General features: G+C 45.5%; 2 protein-coding genes across 2 annotated transcripts in view; both read left to right on the forward strand.

Annotated features, from left to right (window-relative positions):
* The window catches only part of PLS3 (plastin 3), a 763,062-nt gene that overhangs the window by 205,675 nt on the left and 544,325 nt on the right, over window positions 1–13,062 (forward strand). The window lies entirely within an intron of this gene.
* Window positions 1–13,062, forward strand: part of GPC4 (glypican 4) — a 67,209-nt gene that overhangs the window by 24,040 nt on the left and 30,107 nt on the right. Inside the window, exon 2 of the mRNA XM_021548377.2 lies at window positions 5,885–6,043. Within this exon, the coding sequence (XP_021404052.2) occupies window positions 5,885–6,043 (159 nt within the window). The remainder of the gene's footprint in view (window positions 1–5,884; window positions 6,044–13,062) is intronic.

Raw genomic sequence — 13,062 nt, forward strand, 5'->3', positions numbered from 1 at the left:
GAGCTGTGGCTGTGTGGCCAAACCCCTGGATATCCATCCCCCCTTTCCAATGTTATCAGCTGTGCAGGGGCTCAACAGAAGTGAAGCTTTCCTGCTTGCACAAGCAAAACCACGACACAAAGCAGAGCTACCATTTCCATGAGCTCCACAGCAGTGAGAGCACTAAAGGCATGCAAACTGGCAGCTGTGACCCAAGCAAAAATTTTTTTAAAAACCCCAAAACCTAAAGATGTTTTTAATTCCTCAAATAAGAAACAAAGCTCGTGGAATTCAGCCACAATTTCCTGTTTTTGACTTAAAATAAAATTTAAAAAATATCCCAGGCTTTATACAAACAATAATATAATCTATAAATTGGAACACAAGAGACATGTTAATTAACTTCCAGAGAGATTAATTCCCTATTGCAGGATCCAAAAATAGGCACTGTGGAACCTGCTGCAATTCTGAGACCAGCTTTACACAGAAGAGAAGAGGGAAAAAGAAAACAAGAAAGAAAGAAACAAACCCAAACAAAAACATAAGACCAACTGCAAACAACTATATTAAAGGGCAGCATATGAATAAATACACAAGTATCTGGGAAGCAGCAGAGTGATGTTTTCCACTTGTAAAGACACGCTCCTTCACCCTGCCTTGAGTAGTTTTGGGAGGAGAGTAAGCTGGATGCAGAGGCTCAGCAAAGGGCCAGGACCAGCCAGGGCCACCCAAAAATCTGAAGTGGCATGGACAGGAGGACTGCTTTTACTTCCCTTGCTTTGATAGCAAAAGCCATGTGAGTTCCTTGTCCCACGCAGCTGCCAATGGCAGGGCTCTCTTCCCAGCAGCACAGGAAGCCTGGACTTTGGAGCAGAGCACCAACTCTTACCTCCTTCCTCTTGGTGCCCTGCATGCCACCAGCCACCCACGCCACAGCGCCCACTGATCTCAGGAGTCCCACTCTGGGAGGGAGCAATTGAGCCCAAGCTCTGCACCAAGGAGGAACACACAGTGTTTAGTGTAATTTCACCTGGAAATATTTAAATGCCAAGACTCTGTGCATTTTGGTCGTGCTCTTCATTAGCAGGTATCTAACAATAGCTGTGGCTGTGCCAACATCCTGTGGGCATTACGGCAGCGCTGTTGAAGATGGACAGGAGTTCATGGTCCATTCCCAGAGGTGCTAAGCATCCCCAGATCATTTTGTAGCCAGGAAAACTGGACATTTTTGGTATTTGGGGTAAATAGAAGGTGATTGGATTGAGTGGACAGTTCAGTAGCTGTGTCTGTCTCAATGACTCCGCTGGAGTCAATCACAAGCTCATGCTTTTCTTTCTTCTTGCCCCTTGCTAATGCGGGGCTGGAGCAGTGGAGCTGTGCTCAGGGGTGATGCTAGTGTTTCTTGTCATCTTTGTTGGGGGTTTTGTAAAGCCTCGGTAGCATGTCAATTATATATGATGGGTGGAAGCCTAATATTCTGTGATAATTAGAAGGCAAGTCTAGTGTGAAATTGGATTAGGGTCTGGCATTACAGTCCAGGATTCCTTTGGTAGTTGGTTCAGAGGAAGTCATAAAACTCCTTTAAAGATGACACAGGCCCATGTGTGCTGAAGGGGAGGGGCAGAGCACAAGGCTGAAATGCTGGCCCTGCTCTCAGGTCTTCAGCAGTGTTTGCCTCCTGCTCCTCCACCACCCAACCTTACCCCAGCCTGATTTCTCACATGGGAGCAAAGTCCAGCAGTAACGTCTCAGACCATAAACCACTTCTGGCTTGTTTACTGAGCTCCAGTGAGGGGCTGGGCTGAGTGGGAAGCCTTTTAAAGAAATACCCACTCCTTACCTCCCAGTAAATTGCTCCTGAACCTTTAGCTTTAGTTTTGCAGTTAGCTGTGCTTAAAGTATGAACTTGATTGAGAAGCAGGCTGAGAAGGCATGCTAGACATCCAGAAACAGCATTTTGAAAAGGTCTTGGAAAATTGTTTGGTAAAGAGAGCTGCTTTTCAGTATCATGTAGCCCCTGAGTTTGCACTGCTCACTTATTCATTTGATGAAAACTTGCTTTTCAACACATTGCAAAATATTACTTGATTTGGAAGAAACTCTGTGTGCCTAGAGTTTGCTAAATGCAGTGTTTCTGTAATGCCTTAAATCATAAGTTTGCAAGATTACCTGGAGTGCATTTGCTTGGATGTACAGATGGTAACATCATCAACACCATCACATTTTTCTTTAAAAAATTACCTCCAATCCCCAGAGGTGTGCTCTTAACTAGCCAACGAGCAAGTATCTTTTGTAATTTTTGGTCCCTCATTTCTCTCTCTGTACTCATATGTATCATAAAATAAGGAAAAGTCTTGCTGGAACAGGCCATGAGAAAGCTCTGCTGCAAATCCATGTCAAGGTGTGGTGATGGTGTGCATATGCAGTAGATATTTGGAGTCAATCTCTGCTACTTGTGCTCTTTTTGCCATTCAGCCCCTGATGTGATGATTGCACATCCTACCAAACAATTCAGTAAAAAGCCTAACTTGAAAGGAGGCTGTGGCAGAGTTATGTTTTTGCTGTGCTCACATGGTGATAAATCAGAAAAGCTGCCGAGGTTTTCACACTCGACAGCAGATGAAGAGTTGCCTTCTATGGGCATTATTTGATGAGTCCTTGACAGTGAGAGCACACCATGAGCATTCTCTACATAATGTACATAAACATTAGATCTCTGCTAAGTATACCTAAATACACGTTTTTCACTCGTTTTCCTTAGAGGAATTCACTGCCACTTTGACAAAGGGTGTTGGCTTTGATCTTGGCTCCAGGTCAGTATTTGTGTGTGCATAACTGGTCTGTGCCCACATGGAGCCCTCCAGGCTCATCCCTTCCATTCCCCTGGTTGTAGCACTGTGGTGTTTGAAAGCTGCTTGGTGATGTCTTGCATCAGGGTCTGTTTGTGTGTGGGATGAGTCCCGTGGATGGATCCTGAATGGATCAGCTCTGCTATCAGATTTAAAAGGCCAGACATGAGATTTCTCACACACTGTGCCTATGTTGTTTGGATGTATTCTTAGGGATGCGGCTGTGCTAAGGACAAACTTCTGTATGGGAAAACTACCCCAGTGTTTTCCAGTGACTTTCCAGTGACATCTCCCACATAAGAAAACTGCAAGAAAAGCAGCCCACAGACCTAAACTTTCTGTTTTTTAAATGCTGGGTAGCAGAGTGCATCCTCCTATGATTAGCACTGAGTAGCCAGAGCTCTTCAGCTCCAGACAGAGCTAATTCTTGATCATGAGCCAAGACCACATAGTGCTGACATGACTGAGAAATATCTTCCATAATTAGATTGCTTGGTCATTCATTTTTGAATGTCTGAGTTACATTTTGGAGCATTATTTCTTAATGATCAACCAAATGGGATCTGTGCAAGCTTGATTTACTGTCAGTAGTGCTCTTGCTTGGCTTTGCACGTGTGTCCTGGAGAGGCACTGTCAAATCTGGAACAAAGGGGATTAGAGGAAATGACTTTGCTTTGTAACATTAGGTTGGATGGTAAATGTAGTTCAGTAATGTAAATAGATTTGAAACTGATACCTGTATTTGTGAAATACACTGGGCCGTTTTTAATAATAAATATATCAGAAAAGTTTTTAAAACCACTATATTAGGGACCACAGGGCATCTGTGGACAACTTCAGGAGTGTATGTGAAGTGTAACTGGGAAAGGAAATCCCACTATCAGTAGGTCTGAATTAGCTTTGCTGCTGTTCATGGTTAATGTTGTGTCAGAGTCCTTAGTCCTGTGTTGGAATTGGAGCAGAGATCCAGGGTGAAATAAAGTAGTGATGCTTGGGCACTTTCTTATTTTTATGCTTGTTGGTAAGGTGGGCTCAGAGTGGAGAGCCCAGGCATGTTCCAGGATGGATTTAGTGGGCAGGATCTGAAATCTGGGTGCACTCCTTCCTCTTTTTTAAATGACTTATGAAGCCACCTGGAGCTGCCTCCCTTGGAGCAGTGTATTTGCTGCTGGAGGTGCTCCTCTGAGACAGAAGGAAGTAGTCTGTGGAAAAAAGATATGTCTGTAAAGAGCCAGTGACATTTTTCCGTGTTTTTTTTCCCATGTTTTCCAAAAGCTGTGCTTAAGTGCTGCTTCCCATAGCAGACTTTGAGCTTTCCATAATTGAAGAGCAGTGGATGGTCTTGTGCAATAAATTATCTGTATCAGAATTATCTGCTGGTCAAGGTCTCTTTGTAATGCCACAGGAAACAAACAAACCCTGTATCACAACAGGGAAATAGATTTTAGAAGGAGAGGTTCTTAGGAACTATATATATAGAAAGAGATAAAAATATTTGTGTTGCTTTTTTAAGATGGCCCTGAAGTGTCTGTAAGGAGAGACACTGACCTTTCTGGGCTAGGAAGTCATGCACAGTGATACAAAGGCTCACTACCTGGGCAAAAGACATTGTTGAGAAATCTTGCACAAGGCAGGGAGAGCATCAACCTGTTGTGTTAACCATGGGCAGGCTTTGAATTGTCCAAAACTTGCTTTTGTTTCTCTAAACCCAGTTTTGATGCTGTAGCAGATAGGATGGATGTCTCTTCCTTAAATGTGTGGTGCGCTGCCTGTCAGGAAGATGTTATTTTCTGCATGGGGGCTGACAAGTCTTTTGCAGCTCTGACAGTGATTCTCTGAACCTGCACCGTGGTTGGAGGTCCTTAGTGACTTCCAGGGAGGGAGCAGGCAGGGAAGGGCTTTCCCTTCTCCATCTGTTTCCTCAGAATGAAGGATAAGGTCTGGCAGCAGGGTGTGAAATGGGAGAGAAGGCAGCAGCTTACATGTTGGCTGTGTCTTTTAAAATACCATCTTACTTGGAAACATGAGTTTCTCATCCTGACTGCTTGTTTTGATCATATCTTCTGTGTTGACAAGGATTTCCACAGTTTGCCCAAATTTGAACCACTTTGGCATCAGCCCACCTGCTTTGTGTTGGTGCTGTGTTGTGGGAACTGTCAGAGGGCTGGAGCTGAGGACTGCTGTGCCAAGGGCTTACCTTGGCCCACAAAACTTGACAGTGGCATTTTATGGGTGGTGCTGGAAGGGGACAGCTTCATCCCACACTGCTGCAGGGCATCTAAAAGCAAATTTCATGGGTCCAGATCCTGTGTCCAGATTGTCTGAGAGATTTTGAAATGGAGCTGTTGCAGATACTGAAACACTTGGTGATGATCCCTCTGACCAAGCCAGCTTAGAGTCAGATGACTCTTAGGAAAGACTTATCTTAAGGAAAAAAGATCTGTTTGAAGTCTCCAAAAACAAACCCCCTATTTTCTCCAGGACGATGACAGAAAACTGCAGAATTAGGAGCTGGGAACTATGAAGTGTTTTCATGAGCCATTGCATAAAGCAAGTATAATTTAGTGTCAGTGACAACTGTGCTTCTGAGAGAGACTACTTCTCCTCTGATAATTGGACTGGGGAGGGGTGAAGAAAAAAGCACTTATCTGGACAAAAGGGCCATTGCCACTGATGTTGTATATTAACTGAATGAACTGTGGAAGTATTTAAAATACTCAGCAAAAATTTCATGGAAGTTACCATATACAATATGTCTATATACAGGTCAATTTTCTGGTTCTGTACAGAATGAGTACCTGTTTATTCTGTTTATTAACTGAATAAGTAAGAGGACACTTCTAATGTTCTCACAGAAAGACAAGGATTTTGCCTGTGTTGCTATATAGTTTCTCTAAGTAATCAGGTTTTGATGTGCTTGGCCTTGTGCTCGCAGCGGGGGGAATCTCCTATGAAATAAATGGTGCTGCAAATCTTCACACTCTGCCTCATAAGACCTTTTTTCTCTGGCATAGAGAGTCCTTTTAACTTGGGATATTTTCTTCTCTGCTTTTCAGGTGACCACTTGAAAGTCTGCTCTCAAGGCTACACATGCTGCTCTCAAGAAATGGAGGAGAAGTACAGTCAGCAGAGTAAACACGACTTCAGAAACGCTGTCGTAGAGCTTAGCAATCACCTACAGAACATGTTTAGTTCCCGATACAAGAAGTTTGACGGTAAGTGCAGAGACCTTGAACTTGCTCTCCTTGGGATAAAAATGTGAAAAATCCCCATCCTGTTGTTTCTGTGCAGTTTTTCTGCTCTGTCTCCCTCTTTGCTGGGAAAGTTCATGACTCGGCTCAGAGGGCAGAGCATGCCTTGTTTTGCAATCCTGTGAGAGAGAAGTATTTGCTGATTATGGCTGCTTGTTTCCCAAAGAGAGAGGTCCTTCTTTCTGATTAATCTTTTGAAAAGCCATTTTGCTCTAATGTAAGATTGCAGTTGGTTTTGTTGGTACATCCCCACAGCATGCATAATTGTAATGTGCACGTCTTGCAGCCCCGATTCACAACAATGCTGATCTTTCCCAGCACGTTGTGAGCCCACAGGATTTGTATCCATCTCACTTTTAGCCTTTGGGGCTAAGCAGAGCAGCAGATAAACACAGTGGTTTTGTGTGGAGGCCAAGGGTTCAAGTGTGATGCAGGGTCAGAACCATAATGAACAAGTCTCAGCTGAGTTCCCATCACTGGAGTGATGCTAACTCCTGATAGATAAGCAAATGACTGGTCTCAGTATTGCCCTAGGGTCCACATGTGTCCTGTCAGACTGGCTCTCCATAGGGCATGCCTGGCCCATGGGAGCTGCAGGAAGAAGCTCGCTTTGGAGGTAGCTGGCACACACTGCCCACCTTGTAGCCAGGTGCTTTTCCTTTGAGAGCACCTCTGCAAACAGCTGAAGTCGATGCCTAGACACTGGGCACAGCGCCTGGCTGAGGTTCCAGGGCAGTTCTTGGTTTGCTTCTGAGCTCTTGGTTGGTTCCTGTGGGGCTTTGTAGGTCCCTCAGTGCTCCCAGACACTGCAGCCCCCTGTTGCCTGGGCATCTGGGGAGGAGGAGCAGGATGTCAGGCTGCTGCCTGGGCTGTCCTTGTTGGCTGGAGGAGCGAGGTGACAGCCAGCTGCATATGGAAGTATCTGACAACTCAAGTGGATGGGTTGTTCACATACTTCTGCTTGTACATCACCATCACACTCTGTGGTAAAGGACAGTTCCCCCATGCAGTTCCTCTGGACATTTGTTCCCTTGTTTGGTCATCGGTTCAATATGAGTTTTCTATGAGTATCCCAAAGTCTCTGTCTTGAACCTCCCAGCAATGTTCTCTGCATTACTACAGCAGGTAGCAGCCTCTTGCCTTCAAAAGGGATTGGCACTAGGGTGAGAGAAAAAATCCCTGGGTATGAAATTGCAGTGAGTCAAAGTAGAATTATGCAATCATCTTGATAGCATCTAAATCTGCTGGCTAAATATTTCCCTCTTAACCTCTGTTGTCTCTACCTTCTGGTACACCAAAGGGGTGATAGAGGGAGAACCAAAGTGTCTAGACTTGCAAGCTTATTAAATGCAGAACAAGACACTTAATGAAATCCAGCCCATAGATAAGCCTGTTCAAAGAGACCAGAGGAGCACCATCTGCTTCACCTTAAATGAACGACGAGGCTTTTTGAAATGCTGCATTGGAAACAAAGAGCATGCACTGGTCGCTGCATTAGCATCCCTGACGTGGAGCAGACATCCTGGGAGGTGCATCTGCCCCTTTGTGGGAGGAGGGATGGCTGCAGGGCCTGTGTGAGGGCAGGGGGACATAAGGCCAAGCTGAGATGCCTGTCAAAGCCCAGGGCTTCAAAATAGGTGAGCTTTGGAATGGAGCCTGCACAAGCTATTCTGTCTGTGCTCTGTGGTTCTCCTGGGCTGTGCTGGTCTCACTCTCACTTTAGCCTGGGAATTCCTTGACTGGCAAGTCTGGAAGGGGATGTTCCTGAAAACTGGGTTTAGTGTGCCTGGCCTGTCCCTTAAGGGTGTGTCTCTGCCTCATTTGAAACTAATGAAGAAGAACTGGCAACCTCCTCAGCCTGTCCCAAAGCCTAATGACTCTGTCTTTGAGTGCTAATATCAGAACTAAATCTTCATTTGCTTCAGACAAAGCTGATTTAGGGATTTTTTAAATCTTACCTGGGGTGGAAGTAGAGATGAACTGATTACCACCCTCCATCATTTACCTCTTGGGAGGCTTTTTATCATGACTCCTCTTTCCCTCCAGCCCAGTCACCCAGAGGCTGAAGGCACACCTTCCTCCTGGTTGCCGGAGCAGGTTGAGGAGTCTCCTAACTGAGGTCCTCAAGTTCTTCTATAAAAATGTTGGAGTTCCATGCCCTAGACTGCTGTAAAAATGTCGGAGTTCCATGCCCTAGACTGCTGTGGTTTGTTTTCTTCAGAGCCTGCTGTTGAATGTTTGGCTGCTTGTGGGATGGCATTTCCTTTCTTTGGTGTTGGTGCTTGGTCATCAGATCAGCTGTGGTCAGTTGTGTCTTGCACATTTCAGTTCCTCTTGCCCAGCATGATTCATCCCACACTTTTTGATCTAATGTACCCAAACTACTGGAAGGAAAGGCAATTTAGTCCTGCATATTTGTCCTGATCCTTAGGGATGAGACTGAAAAAGGACACAGTCCCTTCCAGAGCTGCTCTTCTGCATGGACCCAAGCTCTGATTTTACTATTTGCAGCTCTTCATGGCTTCTTTATCACTTGTAGTGAAATCCATTCAAATGGAAATAAAACTGGCAAAAAGAAGCTGCACACCTTCCTTAGTTTAACATGAAATCCTCTGTGCTACAGCTGAGCAGAGTGACTGAGCAGGCAGGATGAGTAATTACAGAGACCAAATTCACTTCAAGTGGAGTGGACACTTCTATTGTGGGGTGACACATCCCCAGGCTGCGATCAGCCCCTCCAGGGTGCAGCCCAAACATCAAACCCTGTCCTCCAGCCCTTTGGAAATCTTTGTTGTGGGTTCTTTGGCTGCTAATCTCCCAGCCTTGACATTCAGGTCTGGGAGGAGAGGCAAACCTGTCCTGCCTCCGTTATGTGCTTGACCTTTGCAGCAGTTGCTGCTGCAGGGCAGTCCAAGTGGCGGCACATCCTTTGGATGGAGGCTGGGATGCCCTGTGGCTTCTGGAGCATTTGCATCAGCTGTTGCTGGAGCACTTTGTGCTGTTGGAACTGTTGCCAGAATTGCTCTGATCTGACACCAAAGCCGTACAGAAATGGATTATCTCCTCTTTAATCGGGAGCATGGAACAATCTGCTGATTATCCATCCCCAAAGGGCTGACCAGGAGTCATTTCAGCTCCCAATGCATAATGTGACAGCATCAGATCCTCCTGTGTATATTTGGTTTGCAGAGAACTTGTGAGCTCAGGAGTCCCATATCTTACATATCCTGTCTTAAATATTTGCTTACAGTACAGGTACATATGCCCCTGGAGGTCTCTCCTGTTGTAATTTAAACCACCAGCCTGATGCCAGCCTTGCAGTAAGCGATGTATTTTCAGCAGCAAGGGAAATGCTTTTTTGTTAAAATAAAAAATACTTTGTTTTTGGATTCACCATTGCTAAATTATTTTAGAGGTGAAGATTTGCTGGTTAATCTCAAATGTGTTTATGGGCTTTGCTGAGAAATTAATGGGTAAAATTTTCTGGCCATGTAAGTGTCTCCCTCTGTGACAATGACATTCATGGGAAAGCTGTAACTGACTGTGGTGGCATCTCATGCCATAGAAGCAGCTATAGCAGTCAGGGATTTAAATACCCCCTCTTTTTTTTTTAAATAAAATCTCTTGTGCCTTGTCTTATCTTCACAACTTAGTGCCCTCCCCTTCACTCTCTTGGGGATTAATTACATTATTAGAATTAATGGTGACATTAAGACTTCATAAATGCTCAGTTCCATGTATTAAATGTGAACTTTCACCTCTTTTGCCCTTTGAGGCTGAAGTTTTCCACACTAGGGTCTGTGCTAGCCAACAGTGCTTTGGGGAAACTGCTCAGCTGTTTTGAGGAATTGGAGCCAGGACAGGACATAGCCCATAACTCTTCTGCAGTGTTTCCGCTGTTCCGTTGCTTCCTAGATAAGATGTTCTTACTTTTCACTTTTTAAAGACACATCCTGAATCTCTTGGAAGATGTAACTTGAAGCCTTTTCTGGGGGGAAAAAAATAGAGGGGCTGCTGAGTCCCACAAGCTCCTTGTTTCTCCTGCCCCTGCATTTCATAAGCACTTTTGCTGTTGCACTTAAACCAAGTTGTGTCCCTTTATTTTGTGCACTCCAGACTTAGGCAAGGCAGCAAACTTCTGTAACTCTTATTGTACAGGAGGGAAGTGTATGAGGTGGTCTGTCTCTGGACTGGGCTGGCAGTGGGTTTGGTGTTCCCAATGCCCAGACGACAGAAGGGGTTGTATCAAATGGTACAGCCCTCGCCAGCATCTGGGAAGTGATTAAATGCCAGGAGTTCCATTTCTGATCCAATTTCTCTGGATTTTCCATTAGTATTTAAGATAAAACAAATACAGAAGTGTAAAAGGAAACCCTTTGGGGACAGTAAGTGGAAAGAAACCAAATCCAAGAAGTAAGAGCTGGCCAGGGGTCCCCAGGTCCATGGTGCACGCAACCCCTCTGCTGTACAAGGAGCAGGCAGAGGAATTCCTGTTTGTGGGCTCCATGTTTGTGTTGGGCAGGGTAGCTACAGGTACAAAGTGTGATCATGATGAGTATCTTTGAAGCATCCCGGGGTGCCCTTGACCAAAGTGTGAGCCCTATGTTACTCCTGGGTGCATGAATTTCTTCCAATAGCTGGTATGTGTCTGAATCCAAGAGACTGGTCAGGAGAACTTGGCCAAATAGCTTCCAAACTCTGCTGAAACTGGAGGCAAAAACCTGTAATTAATTTCTGAGTTTAGTTTTTGTTGTTCAGATAACCCTTTTCTTCCAGCTGCTATCTCCAGGTACGAGTTATCAGGGAGATGGGCTGATGCAGTGGGATGCGTAGCTGGGATGTATTAGTAACTGGGAAGGACAGAGAAGGGACAAGAGAAAGTTTTTGGTGGTCTCCTTTCTGCTGCTTCAGGCAGTGTGGAGGCAAACAGTGAAAGATGAGCCCCACAGGTGCCCAGCCTGCTGCTCCTATAGTTAGAATTTGGCAGCCCATCGGGGTGCTCTGCCTTACCAAAATAACTGCCCTTTGGGGACCTTCATCTCACATTAACTCTTTTACTGGAAGCTGCCTGTGAGAGCAGAGATCTGGGCCCTCGTCCTGCTCCTTTGGCAGGGTCTCCCCATGTCTGTGGCACCCAGGTCAATGGGGTCCATACTGGCTGCTAGCATCTTCATATCTGCAGGAGGCAGCTCCAGGTGTGTTGGCACAGCTGGAGCACTGAGTAGAGACCTGGTGGACCTCTGCTGTGCCAGAGCTGCATGGAGTTTGAGCTTCTGAATAAACCTGTGTGGTGGGAAGAGCTCCCCTCTTGCCACCCACCTTCAGGTGAGTGCACTGGTGGCCATGGCATCATTAAGGCACAATGATAGGGTTTGGTCTTTGCAGCCACTCACATTGAAGTGAAGGTGCAGCCTTATTCTGCCCTCTCCAGAAATGAATGGCACCAAACCTCATACCAACCAGGGCAGAAAGTGTTGGGAAGATTTACCTCAAAGAAACTGTTGTGGAGAGGCAATCCTTTAGACTTGGTTTTGGATTGGTGTTTACTGAGGATAGGGAGGGAGTGACTGAGGAGAAACTGGAGGGAGCAACAACCACAAACATGCTTCCTTTAGAAAATCCCACTTGTGGGCTCTTTGTTTGTGCTTTCCCACTCAGTGCAACAGCAATGAAACAAATTGTCTCCTGTCTGTGCCTTGGAAGTTTGTTTATTCTTTGTTTTTGTCCAGCTGGCTCCCCTCCATCTGGAGCTTTTTAAGGAGGTACATACACCACCATGATTTTTAGTCTAGTTCATTGAGAAGGGTTGTGCTTCTCTGACAGTGGTGAGAACCAGACCTCTCTTTTGGGAGGCTTGGAAAGATCCTAAGGTCAAGTTCAAGTTACTGCAGAAGTAGGAAATCTCATGGGGTGAGGTGAAGGGGGTTTGTGCCCTATTGGTTAGGAGAGGAAAAAAAATATACTAGATCTTGTAACTTAGAAAATATTTCAGTAAGAGGCAAAAAGATACAGTATATGGGTTTGGGGGGATCACACACTCTTATATGATCTCAAATCAAAGTAGTTCTGCTCTTAAGGTCACAAGTAAACTGCTTTTATCCTTTTGGCTTTTTTTTCCCAAAAGCAAAGATGTGGGCAACAGGCTTTGTACATGGCTACAGGAAACGTGCCTGGTGCTCTCTGGTTACTAATTGCTGTCAACCAGTCAATGAGCTATTGTTTGTCTGTTTAAAATTAACTCTCTCTTCCTCCTTCCTGCACAAAGGAGCCACCATGCCTGTGTGCAGAGTCCTGGTAGCTGCTGCCCTGGGTGCCCATTTTGGTGGTGGTGGTTTGGCCTGGGGGTGTGATAGCCCACTGGTGCAGGGCTGGAGCTATTTTATTAGTGTTTAATGTACTGTAATGTCTTAGTGTCCTGCCACTCACATGCTGGCTGAACAAATAAGAGGCAGCCCCAGCTGGAAGAGCTCTCTGTGCAAGTGTAATGAGATGAGGGTAACTGAGGTAATGGGAACAAGAAAGACATCCCCACTGTTCAGTAGTGCAGGCCTTCCTCACACTCTGACAGCAGTAGGAAAGGAGGCTTGGGAAAGCATGTACCTGTGAAATACCTTAGTGAGTGTTCCAGAAAGTTCCTTTGCGTTGGGAGAATGTGGGAGGCAGCCTGAAGGAGCTCACTTGCAGGTGAGGCTTGGGCTGGGAATTTGGTGTATTGGTACCAAATGGATGTGGGGAAAGGCTGAAGCACCTGAGAAATCACAGGTGTGTCTGAAGAGATTGAGGAATGGGTGCTGTGAAAATTAGGCATGGGAGGACTAGAGGGAAGAGCAAACAATGGAGGAAGAAGAAACAGCTGCAGAGAGGTGCATTGAGGAAGGGTTGTTGCAGGAGGGGGATGGAAGTGCTGGGAATGATGGACCTGCTGCTTGAGGAGGAGGTAACATGGAGGCAAGGGGGGGAAACTCAGCATAGCTGACGAAAAA

Source organism: Lonchura striata, chromosome 14 (genome assembly GCF_046129695.1).
Source record: "Lonchura striata isolate bLonStr1 chromosome 14, bLonStr1.mat, whole genome shotgun sequence".
NCBI lineage: Eukaryota > Metazoa > Chordata > Aves > Passeriformes > Estrildidae > Lonchura > Lonchura striata.